This window comes from Dipodomys ordii, unplaced genomic scaffold (genome assembly GCF_000151885.1).
Source record: "Dipodomys ordii isolate 6190 unplaced genomic scaffold, Dord_2.0 Scaffold88, whole genome shotgun sequence".
NCBI classification, from domain to species: domain Eukaryota; kingdom Metazoa; phylum Chordata; class Mammalia; order Rodentia; family Heteromyidae; genus Dipodomys; species Dipodomys ordii.
Window position 1 is genome coordinate 3,317,430 of NW_012267304.1, and position 26,407 is coordinate 3,343,836.

General features: G+C 39.1%; 1 protein-coding gene across 3 annotated transcripts in view; it reads left to right on the plus strand.

Annotated features, from left to right (window-relative positions):
- Mid2 (midline 2) overlaps nucleotides 1-26,407 on the plus strand; it is a 103,027-nt gene that overhangs the window by 73,396 nt on the left and 3,224 nt on the right. For all 3 annotated transcript variants that reach the window (XM_013025822.1, XM_013025821.1, XM_013025823.1), the window contains exons 4-8: nucleotides 1,506-1,613; nucleotides 3,278-3,426; nucleotides 14,716-14,843; nucleotides 17,483-17,626; nucleotides 25,121-25,282. In XM_013025822.1, the coding sequence (XP_012881276.1) occupies nucleotides 1,506-1,613; nucleotides 3,278-3,426; nucleotides 14,716-14,843; nucleotides 17,483-17,626; nucleotides 25,121-25,282 (691 nt within the window). The remainder of the gene's footprint in view (nucleotides 1-1,505; nucleotides 1,614-3,277; nucleotides 3,427-14,715; nucleotides 14,844-17,482; nucleotides 17,627-25,120; nucleotides 25,283-26,407) is intronic.

A 26,407-nucleotide genomic window follows, 5' to 3' on the forward strand; every position in this document is an offset into this window, starting at 1 on the left:
TATGTCTATCTTGGTCCAGAGATGGACATTTTGCTGGAGTTAAAATATGTACAGGACATCTGTGAAGAGAGATAGTGGCTGAAAATGCAGCCCTCTCCTACTAATGACGCATTCAGCTCCTTGAGTTTGAATGAGTTCAAGCAATCCATTCTCTATTTCTCAGCCTTCTAGAGCTCTGCTCAAGTGGTCCTTGAATAGACTCTTGGAATTATCGTGCTTCTCTATGTGACTGCTCTATGTGCTGCTGAAATAAAACTGAAACCTTATCTGCCTCCCCAGCCAGCCTAGGGGTTTCACCTAACACAACTCAGTTTGAATTATAGTTTTACCATTTATCCAGCTATATGACTTGAAGCAAGGCACTGAAATTCTCAGAACCTCAATTTCCCTGTCCTTGAAATGAGAATAAAGGTGCCAGTGGCTCATGACTAATCCTATCTACTCAGGAGGCTGAAACCTGGAGGATTGCAATTCAAGGCCAGAAAGGGCAGAAATACCTATGAGACTCTATCTCCGAGTAAACAGGAAAAACTGACTGGAAGTGTGATTCAAGTGGTAGATTGCCTGCTGTGAGCAAGCAAGCCTAGCAAAAGTACAAGGCCCTGAGTTTAAACCCTAGTGCCAACAAAACAAAACATGACTGCTGTATCATAAAGCTATAAAGATAATTTAATTGTATCTATAAAATGCCTGGTATGCTAAGTCTTTGCCTTCTTTCCCCTTTATATTTAGGAAGCCTAAAGATTTGTTTCTTTCATTTTAGCCCCTTTCTGGGGCCTCTGTATCATGGATTATCAATAACTAAGGGAGATATGGGAGAAATCAGTCCATGGACCAGCAATGACGAATAGAATCTTTTACTTTGACTTTGCAGTAGAGATAGTTTATATAGGTAGTTTCACAAAATAGGAAAGGTAGTCAGACACTGAACAAAGATACCAATAAAGACATACCAGGTGAGGAAATACCAGTAAAATATAACAACTACATGAAAAAATACCTACACATTTATATAACTAGTGGGAAAATATATCTGCACATTCATGTATTTAAAATTAGGAAATAACAAGGAAAATGGAGTACATTTTTGTTAGGACAGTTAGAAATATGTTGTCACAATATTATTATTGTGTTTGTGGAGGAGGGTGCTCTCTTCCTGATATACGTAAATCTCCTTACCCTCTTTTCAAATGAACAGCAGGACAGGGTGCTGGAGTAAAGGGAATTGCACAGTGGGAATAACATGCCCCCATCTCATCTGTCCTTCTGCCCAGCCTTCCATTAACCATCATGATCTACCAGAGGTCCGGAGAGCTTCCTATCTGTGGTGCTTCAATGCCCTTGCATCATTAATATCATCATCTCTACTCTTCTTCTAGGAGTGGATCTTATCGAGGGAGGTATGGAAGAAGTTGTGCATGTTTAGCTGTCAGTCCAAACCTTTTAAGAGTCAGCAGGGGACAAAGGCAACAATCACTGTGTAATACTCTGGACTTTCTTGGCAGGTGAATACTGCTATGCACGAGGCAAAACTTATGGAAGAATGTGATGAGTTGGTAGAGATCATCCAGCAAAGGAAGCAAATGATTGCTGTGAAAATCAAAGAGACAAAGGTAAAGCATGACATTTCAGTGAGGCCAAGGAAGAGCTAACTTTTCACAGATGGCAGAGTTTGATCCTGATGATTACAGTTTGAACTTGGATCGTGAAATCAGAAGAATTGAGTTGTAGGGAGGAGGGAAGAAGCAGAGTTTGGCCTATTGTTATGAACCCAATAAAAATGATGACAATTCAATGGAAACATTCTAAATTTTGACCTGGTTGTTGGTAACATGGACAGATGAATATATGGAAGTATTCCTATATTTGTACACTCAGAATTTGGGTGTTTTGCTGTTGTATTAGCCATCATTAAAAAAGGGGGGGCTGGGAAGGTGGCTCATTGGTAGAGTGCTTGCCTTGCATGCATGAGGCCCTGGGTTCGACTCCTCAGCACCACATAAACAGAAAAAAAGCCAGAAGTGGTACTGTGGCTCAAGTGTGCCCAGGCCCATAGTTTAAGCCCCACTTCTGACAAAAAAAGAAAGAAAGAACAAAAGAACGAAAGAAAGAAAGAGGAAAAAGAAAAAAATGATGGTAGATATTAAATATGTGCCAGGGTTATAGAAGTTAATAACTGGAAAGCTGAAGAATTGTGATCCAAAAGGTCAGATATGAGCCTCCATGCAGCTCTAATGTTTTAGGTTTGTTGGCCTGCTGGTCAAAGTTAGTGATTATAAGTTCATGCTGTGGGTACAGTGTGAAACTTTATGAGAACCTGGTTTGATGAACAGCACTGTATACCATGCTGGGTACTTCCAGCTAACACAGAAATTGAAATTTGCAAGGAAACAGATTTGGAAACACAGCATTATGAATAAAGAGACTTAGAAACATATATACATGGAGGTATAGATACTCACAAAGAAAAATAAGGTACTTTTTGTTAAATGTATGGACAGTAAGATGTAAAAATAGTGATCTCTGGTGGGTAGAATTTTGTTTTTTTCAAATTTTCTTTTTTTGGGGGGGTCCAGTTGTGGGGCCTGAACTCTGGGCCTGGGCACTGTCCCTCAGCTCTTTAGCTCAAGGCTAGAGCTCTACCACTTGAGCCACAGTGCCACTTCCAGCTTTTTTCTTTTTACTTATGTGGTGCTGAGGAATCGAACCCAGGGCCTCAGGCATGCAAGGCAAGCGCTCTATATAGTGAACATATATTGCTTTCATAACAAAATTAATATTATTAATACAAAGATAACTGAGCATATATGACTGTGCAATGTAAGTGAGTTATAAGTTGGAGAAGGAAAAGTTGGCAGGAGAGACTTAGCGGGTACATCAAGAAGTTAAAAGGGCCAGGCACTGGTGGCTCACGCCTGTAATCCTAGCTACTCAGGAGGCTGAGATCTGAGGATCATGGTTCAAAGCCAGCCTGGGCAGGAAAGTCCGTGAGACTCTTATCTCCAATAAACCACTAGAAAACCGGAAGTGGTGCTGTGGCTCAAGCGGTAGAGCGCTCGCCTTGAGCTGAAGAGTGCAGGGACAGTGCCCAAGCCCAGAATTCAAGCCCCACAACCGACAAAAAAAAAGAGAGAAGTTAAAAGGTTAATACAGGGACTGTGGGATACTAAGAAGCCTTATTTTTAGAATCATTACAGCAGATCTCCTTCATGGTGTTTTATTGTTTTTAATTAAGCACTGTATTTTTTATCTTTTTTCCTTTACTAATTCCTTTAAGGTTATGAAACTGAGAAAGTTGGCACAGCAGGTGGCTAATTGTCGTCAGTGTCTTGAGAGGTCAACAGTCCTCATCAACCAAGCCGAACATATTCTGAAAGAAAATGACCAGGCACGGTTTCTACAGTCTGCAAAAAATATTGCTGAGAGGTAGGTTTCCTATATTCTTTGGAAATGCCTGATCTTATGAAAGGGGTTGACTTCAAGTGAAAGAATTCTGTTCAAGCATGTGTGTAGAAGCTGCCACCTGATGATTTTACCAGCTAGGTGATTATAGAGCCCAAGTGCTATATTACTCTGTGGGTTTCTGGACCATTCTCTTCATCTTTTCAGCCTACCAGTTATTTTAGTGCATAGCCCAACATGAGGTCTTTACTCCTGCTGCTTACTTAGGGCTTGAGCTCTTTAAATGGTTATGGTGTAGGAAAAAACACTTATGGTGACATTGATAGATTGTGCCTTTCCTAAGCCTTTGTGCAGTTATTGTTTCTCTCATTTAGTTCTTTACATAAATCCTTTACAACAGCAATTCTTTGACTTTTATTTTTGTCACTCATTACTTTGAAAATCTGATGAAAGTCAAAAGCCTTATTTGTTAAGTAGAAAATAGATAATTTTGTACAGAGGACTTGTGTATTCTTGGGAGCCCATCCATAAGCCATTGGCAAAGAATTCATGGTCTAAAAGTGCATTGTTCAGTACAATTACCAAGGCCTCTGGATACTAAACCAGATCATTAGGCCAGATTTGACCTCCTTTATAGCTCCTTCTCATTCATTGAAGACTTGGGATCCAGGCTCAGATCTTTTTCTTATTGCTTCTACAACAGCACCTGCGTGGCTGACTTAATATAATGCTCTAGCCATCTAACCTCCTAGACATCCTTTCCTCCAGAGACTCTTACCTGTGTATCACTTCATCCACCCACTTCCAATTAACTACATCCAGAGCCATATCATCACTCGGAATTGCAGTGAAATCACAAACTAAGGCATCTTCTTTTGAACAATCTCCATGCCTGTAAATATTTTTATTCAAATGCATCCATCTTTAACTGTATTGAGATCTGTAAGTCCTGCCTACCTACTGCTACCTCCTATCTTCACTTTTTATTTTTAGCTTATTTGGGGTATGTAATTTCTCACTTCAGCAACTCTCCTTTCAATCTGTTCAATTTCTTTGCCCATTGCCCTTTTATCAGTGATAAGATTCCAACTCAAAATATAGCAAAAAATGAAAGAAAATTTACAGAGCCTAGCATCCAATAAAAAATTAGCAGATGTGCAAAGAATCCAGAAAATACAACCCATGAGTAGTAAAAGCATTAGAATTAGTAGGCAAAAACATCACTACAGGGCTGGGAAGGTGGCTCAGTGGTAGAGCGCTTGCCTTGCATGCATGAGGCCCTTGGTTTGATTCCTCAGCACCACATAAAGAAAAAAGCCAGAAGTGGCGCTGTGGCTCAAGTGGTAGAGCGCTAACCTAGAGCTGAGGGACAGCGCCTAGGCCCAGAGTTCAGGCCCCATGACCGGACCCAAAAAAAAAAAAACCAACACTACAATTATAATTTTAACCATAAATTCAAAAGGCTAGAGGAAGACTGAATATCTTTCTATATGTGTGTATTCATTCTCAGGCTTGAACTCAGAGCCCCAAGCTTTCACTTCTAGACGGCAGTGTACCACTTGAGCCACATCTTCACTTCCAGAAGCTTCTGCTAACCACTGTTCTACTCTCTACTTGACTTTTAACATTTCTTAAACATGAGGTTGTATAGTATTTGCTTTTCTGTGCCCGGCATATTTCATTTAGCATGATGTCCTCCTCCAGGTTCATCCATGCTGTCATAAATGACAGGATTTGGTTCTTTTTAAAGTTGAAATATTCCATTTTGTATGGACACTATTTTATTTATCCATTCATCTATTGACAGAAATATAGATTGATTATGTGTCTTAACTATTATGAATAATACTGTAATGACGATCAGAGTGTACATATCTCTTTGACATTGATTTCAAGTCCTTTAGATATGTTCTGGGAAGTGAGATTGTTAAATCATATGCTAGTTATATTTTTCTTTTTTTGGAGTAATCTGTGTAGTTTGCTACAGTAGTTATACTAATTTACATTCTCACCAATAATGGAAAGGGGTTCCATTTCTCTGTATCCTTGTCAATATTTCTTATCTTTCATCTTTTTAAATAGTATCCTTCAAAATCAATAACTTTTTAAGATCTTACCTTAAACTTAGTTTTTACAAATTTTTACCAAGATTTGCCTGGGTTGTGCATCATTGTTAATGCATCCCTCTTGGTAGGATGGTCTAAGCATTTCCAATGTGAAGACTAGTAGCCTAGTTCTGGATTTTTTTCTAATACTATTTATTAATATTTCTTCCTTTATTCTCTTTCTTCTTCCTCTCTGGAACTCTAGTCAGATATGGAATATCCTAGATTTATCCTCTAACATTAAAAATCTTTTGTTTCCAATAACTTCGTCTGTTTGTTTTAAGATAGTATCTAAGATACTTTCTTAAGTTTTTCATCCACTCTTTCTAGCAGAATCTGAATTTCATCATTTATATTTTTATTTACAAGTCTTTTGTGGATCTTTGGGTTATTTTTCATTTTTTTTAAATTGTTATTATAGCCGGGCTCTGTTGTCTGTAATCCTAGCTACTCAGGAGGCTGAGATCTGAGGATCATAGTTTGAAACCAACACAGTCAGGAAAAAAAATCCATGAGACTCTTACCTCCAATTAACCAGCAAAAAGCTGTGGCACAAAAGCTCAGGGACAGTACCCAGGCGCTGAGTTCAAGTCCCACAACTGGCCAAAACAATTAATTAGTGAAATAAAATACAATTACTATTATAAAGGTGATGTACAAAGGAGTTACCATTTCATAAGTCAGTTAATGAGTACATTTCTTTTTGGACAGTATCACCCCTTCCTTCACTCTCTTGTAGTTTTTCTCACCCATCCCCACACGCAGGTTGTATATAGTTCATTTTCAACATAGTACCTACTGAATCCCACTGCTGCATTTGTTCATCTTTAGTCCCTCTATTTCTGTGTCCCCTTACCTGCCCTCCCCAAATACACATAAATGAGCAAATAAGGCAAAAAGAGAGAAAAAAGCCTCTTGTTTTCATTTCCTGGAATTCTTTTGATAAATATTATTTTATATGATTAGAGGCACAGAAGCATTGTTTCTTTGAGTTTGTCCCCTAAGAGTATCCTCGTTTGGTCTCACTGTGTGTGACTGCCTAGAGTCCTGCATAATTTAATATGCCCTGGGGTATTTTAGATCTAGCTTCTGCGTATGAGAGAAAACATGTGTCATTTGTCTCTCTGACTTGGCTTTACTTTACCTGTCTCATAATTGTAATCCCTCTGTACATCACCTCTATAAAAACAATAAAATAAATTAACTTTTTAAAATTCCATTGTATATAGGTACTACATTTTTTTTTGATCCATTCATCTATTGTAGGGCATCTGGGCTGTTCCCATAACTTGGTTTGTGTATATGCAGTAATAAACATGGATGTGTAAGTATTTTATGGTATTCTGGCTTGTGATGTTTTGGGTAGATGCCCAAAAGTGATATGGTTGGTTTATGTTTAGTTTTTTGAGGAACCTCCAGACTGCTGTCCAGAGTGGTTGTACTAGTTTGCATTCCCACCAGCAATGCAATAGGGTTCCTTTCCCCCACATTCCAACTAGCATTTGTTGCTGCTTGAATTCACAATGTTGGCCAATCTTAACTGGGTTGAGATGGAATCTCTGAGTTGTTTTGATTTGCATTTCCTTTATGGCCAGGGATGTCGAGCACTTCCTCATATGTTTCTTTGCTCTTTGCTTATTTTTAACATTTTATTGTTGTTTCATGGCCACAAACTATTTGCTTGTTTTCCAGAGAATATTTTTATTTTAAAAAGTTTTTTTCAAAACTCTGCATTGTCTTGGTTACCTCTAAGTTTCTTCTGTAAGTTTGTTTTAGTTTCTGTCCTTCCATTCCCTATATCTAGTAAGTTTTAGCCTACCTTTTAAATTGTAATCACTAAAAGCTCTCACTAAAGTGGGTATAGAATTATACATTTGGAACTCTCTCTCTCTGTGTGTGTGTGTGTGTGTGTGTGTGTGTGTTCTTTGGTACTGGGGCTTGAACTCAGTTCTGAACAGTGTGTTTTAGCTTTTTCTGCTCAAAGCTGGTACTTTACCATTTGAGCCACAGCTTCACTTCTACTATTTTAGTGGTTAACTGGAGATAAGAGTCTCATAGATTTTCCTGCCTGGGCTGGCTTTGAACTTCAGTCTTCAGATCTCAGCCCCCTAAGTAGCTAGGATTACAAGCATGAGCCATTAGCGCCTGGTGGAACACTAATTTTTTTTTCAGTTCTTGGTTAGAGGTGGAGTTACAGGCCTGCTTTCCAGCATTCTGGGAGCCAACAGGGAAAGGGAGTTGAGGGTTTTAAGATAGCTTTTAGTATAATGTCAAAACTCACAAAAAGTAGACCTCACATCCTTACATCTGCTGCCAGAAAGTGGAAAACAACAATTTTTAGTGGATCTGGGGGTCTAGTTATTTTTCATGCACACTTTCAACTTTATGCCATTAAATCAGCTTGATGTTGCTGGCTTTCTGGTCCAGCTTTCTCTGTTCTGTTGTTGGTTACCACACATTCATCCAAACATTTGTTGACAATCTCTTAATTGCTGGCATCTCCTTTTTTCCATTTGCTTTGTCTTTGTGGGGTTTATGACGTTTTATTCTTTGTCATTTCAGAGGGATTTCATGAAAACAGAGCTAAAACATACAATTAAACCATTGTAATTGTAACCACTCAATCTTCAACCCTCTGAAATATTTTTCCCACCTCTTTGAAAGTTCTTTTGAAGGTCACCAAATAAAGACCTTGTTTCTAAACAAAAGAAATTCCTTTGTTTCATCTTTCCCTTTCATCTAACTTCATCCTTCTCAGTAGTATTTTTCCTGATTCGCCATTTTTGTTTGCCAGTCATAAGGCTTGATCTCTGGGCCTGCACCCTATCCCTGAGCATTTTTGCTCAGGTCTAGGGCTATACCACTTGAGCCACAGGTCCACTTTAGCTTTTTGGTATTTAATAGGAGATAAGTATCTCACAGACTTTCCTTCCCTGGGCTGGCTTTGGACTCAGATATCAAGCTCCTGAGTAGCTAAGATTCCAGGCATGAGCTACTGGTGCCTGGCGCTAATTGACCATTTTCACTTGGCAATCTCTCTTCTCTTGTCTTCCGTGACTCATGGTTTCTTTCTTTTTTACTTTATTTTATTTTATTTTTTATTGTGAAAGTACCATACAGAGGGGTTACAATTACATGGGCAAGATAATGAGTACATTTCTTATCAAGCATTGTTGCCTCTTCCTTTGTTTCCCCTCCCCCATGGTTTCTTTCTTACCCATCTAATTGTTTTTGCTTTTGTGATGAAGTCTTCATTGCTCTATTTCTTTAAGGTTATTTTTCTTCCTGCTAATGCTTTTGGATAGTTTCCTCTCTCTGCACAATTTTCCTTGCAAACCTAGTACCTCCTAGGGATTTATTTACCATCAAATTACCATCAATTTCCTTGTGATAATTTCCAAATCCATACAAAAATCTTTTTTTCATATATTCAAGGAGGTGAACTGGATGGCTATCTATGAGGTGTGACTTGAGAATCACATACCTAACCTAAATATCTTTCTCACTAGTCTCACCCAGAATTGAGAATTCCTCCCCACCATTATTCATTGTATGGTGTTATGGCACCATGATTTCAGAAAAAATGTAATTTTAACTAAAATATCTCATTCCCATTACAAATGACATCATATCATGCCTAGCAAAGACTGTAACAAGATACTAATTTTGTGTTTTTCATAAACACAAATACAGACAGATGCAAGGGGGCTGTGTATATATGCCTTACAATGTCATTTTTAGTTCATTCTTAATCTTCCAGCCACATTAGCATTTGGGAGCACAGAATCTCTCTATATTCTAATATACACATACACAATTATATATACATATAAATGTATGTATGTGTACGTATTCCTAAGTATATATGTGTGTATACATATATACATATTTCACAAACATAAGGCTAGTAAGTTTATTCTCTACTCTTACATATTTATTTATTTTTATTTTGGAAGTACTGTACAGAGGAGTTACCATTACATGGGCAAGATAATCTATCTTACATTTGAAACATAATTTAGCACACAAATTTCCCTATATCCTTGTAAAATCTAATTTCCAATGGTCATATGATGTTTCATCTTTTGATGTATAATACAAACTTAACTTGGTCTTATTGCTAGACAATTAGGTTACATATGGGATGTGGAGTGCCCTTGTGGTTATATTTGCATACATCTGTTATTTCCCTAGGAAGAATTTTATGAAGTAGAACTGTGATGTCAAAGAATATTTAATTTTAAACTATTTTGATACTTAATGTTAAATTACCTTCAAAATGTCTGTTGATTTCAGTCCTAATAAAACATGTAGGCATCATTTAAGTAGTCATAGAAAGTTCCTATATTACATTATTTATCATCTAAATGCCATTTCATTTTAATTTATATCCCTTTGATTTCTCAGGTAATTGGATTTTTAAATATATTTGTTGGTTGTTTGTTTTCATGTTTTTTGAATCAGTTCTTTCTGTTTTGCCTACATTCCCATTACTACTTTACTTGCTTCTTATTCCTAAACATCTTGAAAACCTTTTCCTCCTGCTTCCAATTTTGACCCCTTCTCATCTTCTTAACCACTACATTTCTTTGCCTAAAATGCTCTAGTGTTCCTAGGATAGGGTCATGGGTTTGTAGGATAGCTTATGAGACCCTGAAGACTGCAGCCATAAGATGTAAGAGGACACACATTCATATAGTCCTTGTTTAGCTAATTTCTATTCATCATATAGACTGTTGCTTAAAATTAACTTCCTCTGTAGAGAACGAAGGGGTGACATTGTCCTAAAAGGAATGTACTCATTAACTGACTTTGAAACAGTAACCTATCTGTACATCACCTTTATAGTAACAACAAAATGACTTCCGCTAGGGAGTTTATCATCACTTCCCAAGTCTCTTGTTTATACTCTATAGTCTTTATATTGAACAATTAATGTCTCTATTTTTCATGATCTGTGAGCACTGCAAGGGCGAGGATCATTACAAGGATATATTTTCCCTGTGTGTCTCCAACATCTAGCACAGGACCTAGTGTATTAGTTTTTCTTTCCTTTGCTCCTCTCACTTCCCCTCCCCTCTCCCTGCCCTCCTTTTCCCTTCTCTCCCTTCCTCTCCTCTCTTATTTTCTTCTTTTGTCATCTCTCTTCCCTCCCTAATTCAATCTAACTTCATTCCTTTGTTTTTTGTGATACTAGGATTTGAACTCAAGGCCTCACTCTTGTAGGTGTCCTACCACTTGAGCTAAGCCCCCAGCTCCTTTTTTAAACTAGTTATTTTTTAGGGTCTTGCTTCCTGATGATCTTCCTATTTTTCACTGTATACTATTGCTATGATATCAGGCATATGCCATCACACCCAACTTCTTCCATCAAAACAAAATCTTGCAGACTTTTCTGACCAAGTTAACCTGGAACTGTGATCCTCTTGATTTCAACCTTCTGCACAGCTATGATGATTGGTAAACTGCAACATCCCCAGCTATTGGTTGAAAAGGTAGTTTCATGAACTTTTCTACCCGGATTGTCCTCAAATCATTATCTGTAGATCTCAACCTTGCAAGTAGCTAGGAATATAGGCATGAACCACCAGCATCTAATAAATTAATTTTTCTTAATGGATGGATAGATGGAAAAAAAGAATGAAGACTGAGGAGTCTAGGAAGAAGTTTCATAAGCCATATCTGGCTTGACTTTTACCCTAAAGAAGTTATCGTCTGCTTATGCATCTAGTCCTAGAAGACTTATAGTTCAATGTGAGACCCTTAAACAAATCTTGCATTTGTTTATACTAGCCTGCAGTTTATTCTTGCAACAGCTCTATTTTTATAAACAGCCAAGAGCTGTTTTTTTTATTGTGAAAATACCATACAGAGGGGTTACAATTACATGAGCAAGGTAATGAGTACGTTTCTTATCAAGCATTGTTGCCTCCTCCTTTGTTTCCCCTTTCTTTTTTTTTGTCGGTCGTGGGGCTTGAACTCTGGGCCTGGGCACTGTCCCTCAGCTCTTCAGCTCAAGGCGAGTGCTCTACCACTTGAGCTACAGCGCCACTTCCGGTTTTCTGGTGGTTTATTGGAGATAGGAGTCTCACAGTCTCTCCTGCCCGGGCTGGCTTTGAACCGTGATCCTCAGATCTCAGCTTCCTGAGTAGCTAGGATTACAGGCGTGAGCCACCAGCGCCCGGCTTTGTTTCCCCTTTCTATCCCTTCCCATCTCACCCCCCCCATCCTCCCTTCCACCGTGCCAAAGTTGTAAAGTTCGTTTTTCGACATAATGTCTTATACATCTCATTGTTGCAATGGGTCCACCTGTATCCCTATTTAAACAATTTGTTTTTTCTCTTCCCCTCCACAAATTATACCAACATCAAATACAGTGAAAACAGGGCTTATATCGTGGGGGAGGGACATACAAAGCAACAAAAAAAATCATCTTATACATATGTTAGAAACAATAGCAAAAAAGAAAAACCATTTGAGTCCTTATCTTGGGGTTCATTTTGCTTAACATCAACTTATCTGACTGTTTCTTCTTGACTCAGACATATACTAGCTATTGCAAATGAGGGAAACCATGGGATCTATGTTTCTTTGAGCCTGGCTTACTTCACTTAATATAATTTTTTCCAAGTCTTTCCATTTCCTAACAACTGGGGCAATGTCATTCTTTCTGATGGAGGCATAGAATTCCACTGTGTATATATATACCACATTTTTCCAAGAGCTGTTTGTGGATGTGCAACAAGGAGTACATTCATGCGTATGCATTTATTCAGTTTTTCATTCCCTTACAACTGCTTTACCATAAAAGGTTTCCTTTCTGATCTTCTTCTACTTCATGCCCCCTTTTGCTATTCTAATCTGCATGTTGTTGCCACGCTCATGTTTCTTTTCTTCTTGTCATTTTCATATGCAAGACCTTAATTGGTTCTGATTCAGAAGGTCTGATACAGGACTCAAACATTAATATTTTGCTGAGTGCTGGTGGCCCATGCCTGTAATCCTAGCTACTCAGGAGGCTGAGATCTGAAGATTGCATTTCAAAGCCAGGCCAGGCAGGAACAACCATGAGACTCTTATCAGCAATTAGCCACCAGAAAATCAGAAGTGGTACTGTGGCTCAAGTGGTAGAACATTCACCTTGAGCTGAAGAGTTCAGGGACAATGCCAATGCCCAGAGTTCAAGTCCCATGACCCACAAAAAGAGAATATTTTGATAAAAGCTCCCCCAGATAATTATTCTAATGTGTAACCATGGTTAAAAGTTACTGAAATATGCCTATCACCAGGGGCTCACACCTGTAATCCTAGATACTCAGGCTGAGATCTGAGGATCATGGTTCACAGTCATCGCAGGCAGGAAATTTCCTCACATTCTTATCTTGAATAAACTACTAAAAAAAAAAAAACCTAGAAATGGAGCTGTGGCTTAAGTGGTAGAGTGCACTCATTGAATAAAAGAAGCCCAGGGAGGAAGTGGCGCTGTAGCTCAAGTGGTAGAGCACTCACCTTGAGCTGAAGAGCTGAGGGACAGCGCCCAGGCCCAGAGTTCAAGCCCCACGACCGACAAAAAAAAAAAATTAAAAAAAAACCATATGTATACTTAGGGGCTGGGAAGGTGGCTCAGTGGTAGAGCACTTGCCTTGCATGCCTGAGGCCCTGGGTTCGATTCCTCAGCACCACATAAGCAAAAAGAAAAAAGCCCGAAGTGGCGCTGTGGCTCAAGTGGTAGAGTGCTAGCCTTGAGCTGAAGAGCTGAGGGACAGGGCCCAGGCCTAGAGTTCAGGCCCCACGACCGGACCCAAAAAAAAAAAAAGAAGCCCAGGGACAGTGCCCAGGCACAGAGATCAAGCCAAAAGAATTGCTGAAATATATAAAAAGTATATTTTTTAATTAAAAGAGAGAAGAAACTATAAATGGATATAGGTACAGAGATTACAATCAGATGTTCATGGATTCAATTATATCTTGCTTTTTACTACTTGTATGATCTTGGGAAATTTATTTCTTTACATTTTTACTTACAAAATGGAAATAACATCTAACAAAGTTATGATTATGAATAAATTAGATAATTTGCATAAGTTGCATGCACAATGCCTTGTATCAACTAATCACTCAACAAATGTTAGCAAGCTATTTATTATTTATTGTATGTCTTTTATTGTTTTAGGAACCACACAAAATACAAGAGGTACAAAACATGAACCTCATTCTTTTTTTTTTTCTTTGTCGGTCGTGGGGCTTGAACTCTTGGCTTGGGCACTGTCCCTCAGCTCTTCAGCTCAAGGTGAGCACTCTAGGCTTGAGCCACAGTACCACTTCTGGTTTTCTAGTGGTTTATTGGAGATAAGAGTTTCATGGATTTCTTGTCCGGGCTGGCTTTAAACTGAGATCCTCAGATCTCAGCCTCCTGAGTAGCTAGGATTACAGGCATGAGCCACTGGCGCCCGGCTGAACCTCATTCTTGAGTCCTTTAAAAGTAATTAAGGAGTTAAAAGTACCATAGGATTATTCAATTAGAGAATAAAAAATGAAATGTAAGTATTATAAAAGACCAGATATACCTGAGTGCCTGATGGCTCATGCCTGTAATCCTAGCTACTCACTGAGATCTTAGGATTGCAGTTCAAAGCCAGACCAGGCTGGAAGATTTGTGAGACTTTTATCTCGAATTAACCACCAAGAAGCCAGAAGTGGAGCTGTGGCTCAAGTGACAGAGTGCTAGCCTGGAGCAAAAAAACTCAGGGACAAGCCCTGAGTTCAAGTCCTAGGACTGGGTCCAAAAATTAATAATAATGGGCAGTAATAAGAAAACGTTAACCCAGCTTGTAGGTTTGTTGATTAGCATGAAAAAAAAGAGAGGGGAATAAATTCTTAAATTGCTCTTACCAAGCCTTCAGAGGTCTAGTTTTGAGGCTGCCTGCCAGATGGAAAATGATGCAGAGGGGAAAAAATCCTGTATTTACTTCTCAAAATTAAGACAGGATGGGAGAGTGTGTTTGAGGGGTGAACATATGTGAACAAATATGGTATAACACTTAATTGGTTCCTGACAATTAAAATTGAAATGATTTTCATTGGAAAAGAACGGATACGATATTTTCCCTTGCAAGTCATTTGTTTTCCTGTTGTTAAGCCAGAAATCAAACACTGGATGAGATTGCAAGCTTATTTTGATGTATATTGATGTACTTTTTTTTTTTAGGGTCGCTATGGCAACTGCATCTTCTCAAGTTCTGATTCCAGACATCAATTTTAATGATGCCTTTGAAAACTTTGCTTTAGATTTTTCTAGAGAAAAGAAACTGTTGGAGGGGCTAGACTACTTAACAGGTGTGAAAATATTCCTGCTTGTTTAATTTTTTTTATTTGGGTGAATTTTCAGTTGAATGTAATCTGAAAGGGACAGTATTTAAAATGATTTTTTCTAAACTTAGATGTGATAGATGTATCTTTAGGTAAAATGTCTTTTAGTTCACCCCCATTGTAATAGAAAAGAAAGATGATTCCATCAAATATTTAATGCTTCTAAAGTTTCATATGAAGTGTCAGAGATATTATCACTCAGCATTAGTTTACAAGACAGACTGCTTGTAAGAAACAGATGCCAGAGAGGATAAGGGTATATTCACCAATCACAACAGTTTCCTCATGTTTGTGCTAATCATGGTATAGTCAATTATGCACAATATTAAGGAGGAAGACATTAGCCCAATTTGTTGGTTTGTTGATTAGCATGAAAAAAAAGGGAGAAAAAATTCAACCTTCTGTTTAACTGAAGTACTCCCCAATGGGCCTGCATTGGAAGTGACCATTATGGCAGTTATTTTGTTTTTTTGTTTGTTTTGTCAGTGGTAGGGCTTAAACTCAAGGCCTGAGCACTGTCCCTGAGCTTTTGTGCTCAAGGTTAGCACTCTACCACTTTGAGCCACAGCTCCACTTTGGGTTTTGGGGTGAATAAATGGAGATAAGAGTCTCACACACTTTCTTGCCTGGGCTGGCTTCAAACCATGATCCTCAGATCTCAGCCTCCTGAGTAGCTGGGATTACAGGTGTGAGTCACCAGCACCAGAGCCTGGCTGCAGGTGATTTTCTTTTGAGCCAAAACACCTTTCCAAAGGATGCTCTCAACAAAGACTTATCAGTAATAATATTTAACCTAAAAATATTTGAAAAAGTGCTTACAAACAGCTATCAAGCTTGGTGCTGGTGGCTCACACCTGTAATCCTAACTTCCCAGGAGGCTGAGATCTGAGGATCACGGTTCAAAGCCAGCCCAGGCAGGAATGTCCATGAGACACTTATCTCCAATTAACCACCAGAAAATTTTAAGTGGTGCTGTGGCTCAAGTGGTAGAGCACTTATCTTGAGCTGAAGAGCTGAGGGACAGTGCCCATGCCCAGAGTTCAAGCTTCACAACCAGCACCACCACCACCAACAACAAAATCGAGTGAGTGTACAATTGTTAAAATGTCTAAAATAAAGCCTAATAAATTTCTACAAAAGTCTGTATGCCAGTGGCTCACGCTCAGATCTGAAGATCATAGTTTGAAGCCAGCCCAAGAAAGCCTGTGAGACTCTTACCTCCAATTAATCATAGAAAAAAACAGAAGTGGCACTGTAGCCCAAATGGTAGAGTACTAGTCTTGAGTAAAGAGGAGCTCAAGGATAGTGCCCAAGCCAAGCGTTCAAGCCCTAGGACTGACAAAAATAAAAATAAATAAATAAATTTCTACCAAAAAATAAAATAAAATACAAGATGCAACCAGACTGTTAAAATTGTTGACTACTAGCCAGGTGCCTGTGGCTCACGCCTGTAATCCTAACTACTCAGGAGGCTGAGATCTGAGGATCATGGTTCAAAGCCAGCTGGGGCAGGAAAGTCTGTGAAACTTTTATCTCCAATAAAAACCACCAGAAAACCGGAAGTGGTGCTGTAGCTCAAGTGGTAAAGTGTTCGCCTTGAGCTGAAGAGCTGAGGGACAGCAGTCAGGCCCAGAGTTCAAACCCCACAACTGACAAAAAAATAAAAATAAAAATAAAATACTTGCTAGCAACCTTAAAGATTATTGAATGATTATTTTATGAGAAAAGTACATGTATAAATATAACTTTATGCTTGTAGCTATTTTGTTAATATCTTAGCATAACTATCATTTATTTATGCCAGATACTTTACATGAATTTTATATCATTAATCCTCAGAGCAAATTAATACAGTAATTATCATTCCCATTTTACAGATGGGAGAACTAGTATTAATTTGAACTTTATTGTCAAATATATATAATAAAAGTTATTTTGAAATAGAATAAAGTAGCTAGGTTCTAGTGTTGGCTCATGTTTATAATAATATCTACTCAGGAGGTTGAGATCTGAGGATCACAGTTCAAAGCCAGACCAGGCACCAAAGTCCTTGAGATGCCTATATCCAAATGACCACCAGAAAATGGGAAGTGGAGCTGTGGGTCAAATTGATAGAGCATTGGCCTTAAGCAAAAGAGTCAGGGGCAGCACCCAGGCCCTGATTTCAAGCCCTATAACTGACAAAGAAATAGAATGAAGTAGATTGAAGTCCATGTTATATAAGTAAAATATGTAGCTATTTAGCTATAAAGTATACATATGTGTTTATATAGGGCCAATTGGACAATGGGAGAACTCATCACAATAGCTAAGCCTAAAATATCTTAATTGTTGAAACAAGTGGTTGTGTTTCAGGTTGCATGTGTCTTGCAATCTAAAATTTCTCCCCTAAGACTTTTCCAGAACTGGAAATATATCTTTAATAGAATGCTTGTCAAGTATGTGTGATATTCTGGGTTTAAACCCCAGTATTGAGTAAAATAAAGAAACAAACAAATGACTCTTCCTTTTCTAGAGATGTTGAGTTAGACAGGAAGAATAAGGATTGTAAAATTCCAAACAGTAAGTGTTTCTTACCTTTCTTTTCCCCCTACTTTTTCTTACAGCCCCAAACCCACCATCTATCCGAGAGGAACTCTGTACAGCCTCCCATGACACCATTACAGTCCACTGGATCTCGGATGATGAGTTCAGCATCAGCTCCTATGAGCTTCAGTACACCATATTCACTGGCCAGGCTAACTTCATCAGTAAGTCATGGTGTAGTTGGGGCCTGTGGCCAGAGATAAGGAAATGTAAGGAAGCAGTAAGCTGCTCAAGATTGGCCGGGGCGCCACGAGGCAAGTGTTTGTAAGACATGTTAGGTTGTTTAGTATAGTCTTTCATAGACAGTGTAAGCTCCCCGGGGCATTGTGAAGCTCTTCCTGCTGGGTGACAAGCAACTTGTGCATTTCCCTGCTGGACAGGTCATTCCCTGAGGTCATTCCCATTTGTTTGTCACTCCACTGTCCCAAGGAGAGCACTGCTCAGTATTTGTTCCTAGATAGCTAAGCCACCATCATTTCTCGCCCCATGTGTGTGAACATCTTGCTCCCTGACTCTTCCTTCACTTCATTATCATGATATAATATATTACGTTCCAAGAGTATTTCTTCCTTTACCATTCCTATTTGCATCAATGAATATGGTGACAAGCCTTCTGCCTCTGTCACTCTTCTCTTTACTCCTTCCCTCTTTCCACAAAGAACTATAGTAAATGAAAAAAATGTGTTAGAGCCAGGCCTAGTGGTGCATACCTAAAATCCCAACACTTGGAAGGCTGAGCCAGGTGGATCACAAGTTCAAGGCCAGTCTGGGCTACATAGCAAGACCTTGTCTCAAAAAAACAACATAACAATAAAAATACCAAACTCAAAAAATATTGACAAGCCACCAAATGAAAGATGTTTAGAAAAGCAGTTGTTTAGCTCACGTGTTAAGAAGACTTTAACTTCCTGTGAAATGGAGCAGGAAAAGGCAGAGTAGAAATTTAACTTGTTGATCACCAGTTGAAAAGCAGTGAAAGTTCCCTTCAAAGCAGTGGGGATGCAATCCTAATTAAGGCTAAATTCAATAACCATGTGCAACTGGCTGATACCTATAATCCTAGCTACTCAGAAGGCTGACATCTGGGGATCACAGTTCAAAGCCAGCCCATGCAGGAAAGAGCATGAGACTCTCCAATTAACCACCAAAAACCTGAAAGTAAGAGGTGTGGCTCCAGTATCAGAACACTATCCTTGAGCAAAAAAAGCTCAAGGACAGCACCCAGGCCCAAAGTTCATGCCTCAGGACACAAGCTGAGTTCAAGTTTGAGACTGATTCCTACTTTATAGTTATATCTGCATAGGTGCAAATTAATACTCTTTTACCTTTGCACTTTGCATTTATGTCCGACTTCACAGGCTAACATGAAAAACAGTTTCCCAACTAAATCCTCCTTATAAACTTTCCTTTTTTTATGATAACAAGGGAAGAATTCTGGTTTGTGACAATAATAGGGAGGGGAGATGAGAAGATGTTGAAAAGTCAAGCATTAAAAAAACACTTGCCTCTTGCAGCTCCAACCTAAGCCACTTGGCCTATGTAGCAGTGTTCCTGAGTGGTTTTTATTTTTCCAAGCAAAAAGTCACAACCTCGATAGCTTCATTCACATACTTTTCAGTGTTAAGTTCTGGCAAGTCCTAGAGCCAGCATCTGTGCTTCTTCCTGTTTGTTGTGAGGGAGGCAGTTGTGTCTTAGCAACTGAGAACAAGTCTGAGAAGTGACAAAGATCAAAAGGTTGTCACTTCAGTTTTCAAAGCTATATAGTCATAATGTAAAGAAAATCCCAAAGGGCTGGGAAGGTAGCTCAGTGGTAGAGCGCTTGCCTTGCATGCTTGAGGCCCTGGGTTCGCTTCCTCAGTACCACATAAGCAAAAAGAAAAAAAAGCCAGAAGTGGCGCTGTGGCTCAAGTGGTAGAGTGCTAGCCTTGAGCTGAAGAGCTGAGGGACAGCGCCCAGGCCAAGGTTCAGGCCCCACGACCGGACCAAAAAAAAAAAGAAAAAAAAGAAAAGAAAAAAGAAAATCCAAAGTGTGACTAATAGTGATAAAAATCTTAGCATCTTAGAGTTGGACTGGACCATAGGAATCATTAGTGTAATCTCTTCTGCCAGACATTCAGTAAATGATGGCCTTGTCTTTGTTTGAACATTGCCAGTGATGTGATGCTCAGTTTTAATAAAGCAGCCCAGGGGCTGGGAAGGTGGCTTAGTGGTAGAGTGCTTGCCTCGCATGCATGAGGCCCTGGGTTCAATTCCTCAGCACTACATAAACAGAAAAAGCCAGAAGTGATGCTGTGTCTCAAGGGGTAGAGCACTAGCCAGGCACAGAGTTCCAGCGTCATGACTGACAAAAAAATTAATTAATTAATTAATAAAGCAGCCCATTGGTGATTATATACTTCTAATAATTGCCAGTGCTTCATTATAAGAGGCTTCTTTCTCTTAGTAAATACTACCAATAATTCAAATATGGTAATGTATCACCATTTATAAACACATTATTTCATTTAGACCTCACAAATACTTGCTGAGATTTATGACATAGATGATATTTATTCTACCTTATAAATGAAGACACTGAATTTCAAGTTTAGTGAGTTGCCCAGGGTCACAGAGCTACAAAATGATGGAAATTAGAATCCCTAGCCTATCAGACTTTAAGCTTAATGCGCCAGCTACTAGTTATTTCTAGGTCAGGCTTTCTTTGCTTCATTAATCCACCTTTCACATGATAGTATTCTAGATAGTTTAGATAATTCCTCTGTTCCTTCTAAATTTTCTTTTTTCTTGCCAGACATCTCATTATTTTAACTGGTCTTCATACAATACAGTTTTCAGATAGGTGTTTTTTTTTTAACCATCTGATATCCTTTTTATGGACACATTTCTATTTGCCAAAATGCTTCCTAAAGTGTAATTAAAAAAAAAAGTGAATAAAGCTGGGTGCTGGTGGCTCACACCTGTAATCCTAGCTACTCAGGAGGCTGAGATCTGAGGATCATGGTTTAAAGCCAGCCCCAGACAGGAAAGCCTGTGATACTCTTATCTCCAATTAACCACCAGAAAACCCGGAAGTGGCTCTGTGGCTCCAGTGGTAGAGTACTTGTCTTGAGCTGAAGAGCTCAGGGACAGTGCCCAGGTCCAGAGTTAAAGCCACGACTAGCAACAAAAAAATGCAAGTGAAACTTTGGCTCAAGGTGGGAGAGTGCTATCCAAGCTCAGGGTCAGCACCCAGACCCTGAGTTCAAGCCCCATGACCGACCAAAAAACAAAACAAAAGAAAACAAAACAGTGAAAACACCCAAAAGTGGTCTGGGTGCTACAGAGGTAGCTGGATTATTTCTTTTGTACACAAGTTGCTGCCTTCTTGCCCTACATCTTTTTTTTTTTTTTTGGTTGTGGGGCTTGAACTCTGGGCCTGAGCACTGTCCCTCAGCTCTTCAGCTCAAGGCGAGTGCTCTACCACTTGAGCCACAGCACCACTTCTGGTTTTCTAGTGGTTTATTGGAGATAAGAGTTTCACAGACTTTCCTGCCTGGGCTGGCTTTGAACCGCGATTCTCAGATCTCAGCCTCCTGAGTAGCTAGGATTACAGGCGTGTGCCACCGGCACCCAGCTTTGCCCTACATCTTTTTACTGGGCCAGCCACACTGACTACTGTTTACTTAACATAAAGTCAGCTGACATCCCATGTATACCAGATGCACTGTCTATAAAATTGAGTATCTAAATTTGAACTGTACCTTGAATTTATACTCACTACATTTTACTGGATTAGCCCTGGACCCCTTTTTCTAGCATGCCATGAGTCTTTGGGATCCAGATTTTACCTTCCAGAACATTTGTTTTCCCTTCCAGCCTGACTTCTATGTTGTCTTCCAGTCATTGTTAGGAAAGTCCAATAGGACAGGAACAAAAACAGAGCCCTGAGCTGAGCACTGGTGGCCCACGCCTGTAATCCTAACTACTCAGCAGGCTGGGAATCTTAGGATACTCATTTGAAGCCAGCCTGGGCAGAAAGGACAATGAGACCTTTATCTCCAATTAACTACCAGAAGGTTGGGAGCAGAACTGTGGCTCTAGTGGTCGAGCACTAGCCTAAAGTGAAAAAAACTAAGAAACAGCAACCTAGTCCTGAGCTCCAGCCCCAGTACAAACACACAAACACACACACACACATACGCACACACACACACACACACATGCATGCGCACAAAAAACAGAGACCTGAAGCAAACTTTTACTGGTGATAAATATTTTTGAAGACTCAGATCAATTTGTCCTTAGTGTGTCATATCTGTAGTTACATGATGTCCACTTGTCCTTCATTGTTAGTGCTAATTTTGATCACCTTGTCAAAATATTGTCTGATTTCTTTATAGTGTATTTCCTATTTTTCTTTTGCTACTAATAAACAATATGTTTGGTGATCCTTTAAGGTCATGAAAATATCCTGCTTCCTCATTAAACCTATCTCACCCCATCCCTACCTCTGTTTTAACATTACTGATGATTCTTATCCTACCAGTCTTCACTCTGATTATAAAGTGGTTGTCTACCTGAGTACTCCCTTTCACATTTATATGTTGACAGCAAACATTCTACTGTAAGGAAGAACCTGCTCCTTGTTTTCTATTTGTTTATCAGTATGAATTCTCCAATTCCCTTTTATCAATGGTTTATAATTCTTTACTGCCTTTATTCATTTTTGTGCATAAACCATCCCGATTTAGTCGGTGGGAGTCTTTCAAAATAGCTCTCATCATCATGAGCACTCACTTTCTAGCATAACAAAATGTACTAGGCTCATTTTGACCTTATCCTGTCCTAACCTGGAATCTGACATTTTTCATTTCTTTTTTTTTTTTTTTTTTTGTCGGTTGTGGGGCTTGAACTCTGGGCCTGAGCACTGTCCTTCAGCTCTTCAGCTCAAGACTAACGCTTCTACCACTTGAGCTACAGCTCCACTTCCGGTTTTCTGGTGGTTTTTTATTGGAGATAAGAGTTTCACGGACTTTCTTGCCCAGGCTGGCTTTGAACTGAGATCCTCAGATCTCAGCCTCCTGAGTAGCTAGGATTATAGGCGTGAGCTACCCTCGTCTGGCTCTGACATTTTCTTTTATTTTTTTGGGGGGGGGGTCCGGTTTTGGGGCCTGAACTCTGGGCCTGGGCGCTGTCCCTCAGCTCTTCAGCTCAAGGCTAGCGCTCTACCACTTGAGCCACAGCGCCACTTCCAGCTTTTTTCTTTTTGCTTATGTGGTACTGAGGAATCGAATCCAGGGCCTCAGGCATGCAAGGCAAGCGCTCTACCACTGAGCCACCTTCCCAACCCCTGACATTTTCTTTAGTAAGAGAATATTAGAGACTCAAACCTTCAGATCTTTGTTTATTTCATTTTATTTTTTTTTAATTTGAATTTTGAATATGTTGATTTCGTTTCTTTTTTTATTTAATTTTTATGCTAGGTAAGCAGTTTAGCTCTTGAGCTATACCCAGCATTTTTATTTATGTTTTGTTTCTAGGATAAGGTCTCAATGATTTTATCTAGGCTGACCTAGAACTCAAGATCCTCTTACCTCTACTTCCTGCGTGGTCAGGATTACATACGTGTGTGTGTGTGTGTGTGTGTGTGTGTGTGTGTGTGTGTGTGTGTGTGTGTGTGTGTGTGTGTGTGTGACATGCCTGGCTTAAGTTTAATTTTTTAGGATATAGCATGGTTCCTAAAGGGAAAAATTTGCAAAAAGTATACTAAAGAAAGCATCCTTCCCTCCCATATCTTTTTGTTCTTTTGTTTTGTTTTTGAAGTGTAGGTAGTAAGACAAGTGCTCTGCCCCTGAGCTGTGCCCCAGTCCTCCCAAATGTTTTTTTTTTTTGGCCAGTCTGAGGCTTGAACTTAGGGCCTGGGCACTGTCCCTGAAATTCTTTTTGCTCAAGGCTAGCACTCTACCACTTGAGCCACAGCACCCCTTCCAGCTTTTTCTGTGTATGTGATACTGAGGAATTGAACACAGGGCTTTATGCATGCTAGGCAAGCACTCTACCACTAAGCCATATTCCCAGACATCTCCCAAATGCTTTTAATCCTTTATGTCCATTCTAATCCCTTGTAGGTAACAAACCTCTTTCTTCTCTGGGTTATCCTTTCTTTGTTTTGTTAATCTAAGCAAATACAGTTTACTTTGCATTTTCTTTCTCTCAAAATAATAGCATTTGATATATGCTGTCATGCAATTAGCTTTTTTTCAACTATTATCTCTTGGAAATCATTCCATATTAGCTCATAGAGATTGTTCTCCTCTTTTCTCATATTGCATAGTTACTTCATTGTGAACTTTGTATTTATTTGTCTTTGTATTGTTTGAAGGACATTTGGAAGACCATGCATTTCCCCCTTTGTATTAAAATTTCATGTGTAATTTGTGATTTATACTGTATATAGATACATAGATAGGTAATATCTCAAACACTGTTCCTAGCCCTTATCCTTACATTTTCAAAAAAAATCATTGAAATATCCATTGTTTCTTATTCTTTCTATAACACCTAGTTTTCATTTAGGTTTTTATTCCACCTCCTTCAAATTAATCACTAAACCCTTCAGATTAGATCTCTTGAAAAACACTCATCATTGTTTTTAATTTTCACCTTCACTTAGTTTTCTATTAGAGATGCATGGAAGTGACAAAATCCACTGCTCATTTTTTTTTGCTTTTCCCTTTCCACCCTCCAGTAGAAGTATGGGGAAAAAACTCCAAATAACAAGAGATTTGTCTAGATAATCCAGTATAATATGTTGATTTCTCTTTTACTGAAAACTGCCCAAATATATGTTTTTGGTTATGTATATCTTCTCCTGTTTTAAGCCAATGTTTGCAGTCTAAAACAGAAGCCTAGACATCTGATCCCTTTCCCTGCTTGAGAGGGAAAATTGTTCAAATTGACAATATGTTACTGAACCACCTGACTCCAGAGGGGAATGGGAATCAGAGCTAGGAAGGGGAAAAATATGCAACATTATGCCATCTCTTTTACTTCACTTAGATTCCAGAACATTTGGGAATTCAGGATGACAATGAGGTAGAGGAGTAGAATTTTAAGTCCTCATTACCTTATAGAGAGACAAAGGAACATTTCTAATCACCCCATGAATTGTGATGCCATGCAGAGAATACTGGCCTAGGATTAAAAGATACCAGTGTTCTCTCTTGTAAGATGAAGGATATTTGATATGTAGGTATCCTTTCTGCTCTGAAGTTCCATTTTTCCATGCTCTGTACAGGACTGCTCCACTCACACAAGGCCAGATTTGGCTCTCAGAGGAGTGGACATTGGGGTAATGATGCAAAGACTCCATAAGAGTGATGATTCTATGATTTGATGTAGTGGGTATTTCTTTATTATATGGCACAAAGATGATATGATATAACTTTTGCCAGTATTTGCATTCACTTGCTAGAAGCAAGAAGACAGGCAAAAGCGTAGCTCTGTGGGACAAAATAAATAATGGATTCACAATCTCTGGTTCATTTCATTATAACTTCTCAGACTCATAACAAAGCTAAATAAATGTGCTTTGGGAGGGAAGCCTGTGATTGCATTTCTAGTGTGTTTTTCTTGTTTCTTTTTGTTGATTGATATCCTTGTCTTTGCCTACTTTACAGGCCTGTATAATTCAGTGGATAGCTGGATGATTGTGCCCAACATTAAACAGAACCATTACACAGTACATGGACTCCAGAGTGGGACACGCTACATCTTCATTGTTAAAGCCATAAACCAAGCAGGCAGCCGGAACAGTGAACCCACCCGACTAAAAACAAACAGTAGGTGGTGGTGATTCCAGCAAGAAAGACCCACTTTCAGCTCCATACCAGGGAGGTCCTTAGCCTGAGATGGCACCCCATCATTGCATGATGGCAGTGGCACTGGGCAGAGGAGAATTGCTGCTGTGGTTTGTACTTTAGCTGGGGGGTTTGTTGGTGTCCATGGGGGGGTGGGGGTTGTATGTACAATACTAAAACCCAGAATAGCATGGGAGGATATTAGTGATGAGGCTTTCTCTGATTTTTACCACCAAGTTTGGCAGACAATTGAATGAAAGAACATTATTTGTGATAATCTAGCAACAGTCAACCACAGAAAGTGTCACTAACATAACTTCACAAATGATACTTACTAGTCACTTAAAGGAATAGTGGCTTTTCTTCTTGGTCTCATGTAGAAGGAAGTTTGAAGGCAGGCAGTGAGGACTGGTGAAGCAGCTTTGTGGTGGCAGAAAAGAGACAATTTCCATCTCCCTTTGTGCATTGCTTGTTGCCACATGGCCATGAGATAGCCACTATAACCTCCACATGTCACATTGCTTTTTAAGATATGAAGGAAGACACAGTTGGTATTCCTTTTATCAGAAAAACAGAAACTTTCCATAAATTTCTGCTACTCTGATTTCTGATTTTATTTTATTAGCTTATTCTATAAGGAAGGGAGGGTAAGAAATTGAATGAGAGAGATAAATTATGGAAAGACATTAGGTTAGCCAATAATGCTTGTCACAGAAGCATTTGCCTTGCAAATCTTGCCTTCTCCAACATCTGACCTCAGGGAATACTTTTTTGCATGCCTGTACTGGGGCTTGAAATTAGGGCCTAGGCATTGGGCCTGAGATTTTTGTGAATGCAAGACTGGTGCTCCACCATTTGAACCACAGCTTCTTTTCTGGCTCTTTGCTGATTAATTTGAGATAGAAGTTTCACAGACTTTGTTGCTTTGGTTGGCTTTGAACTATGAACCTCTTCTACAGGTTTGAGCTACCAGTGCCCATCAGGGAACAATACTTGATTGTATAAGTCTCTTTATTGTGAATGAGCCTATACAACAAATATTTTCTCTGATCATTGATGATACAATAGTCACTGTTATAAGCTTGCCTAATTGTATATTTTTTGTAT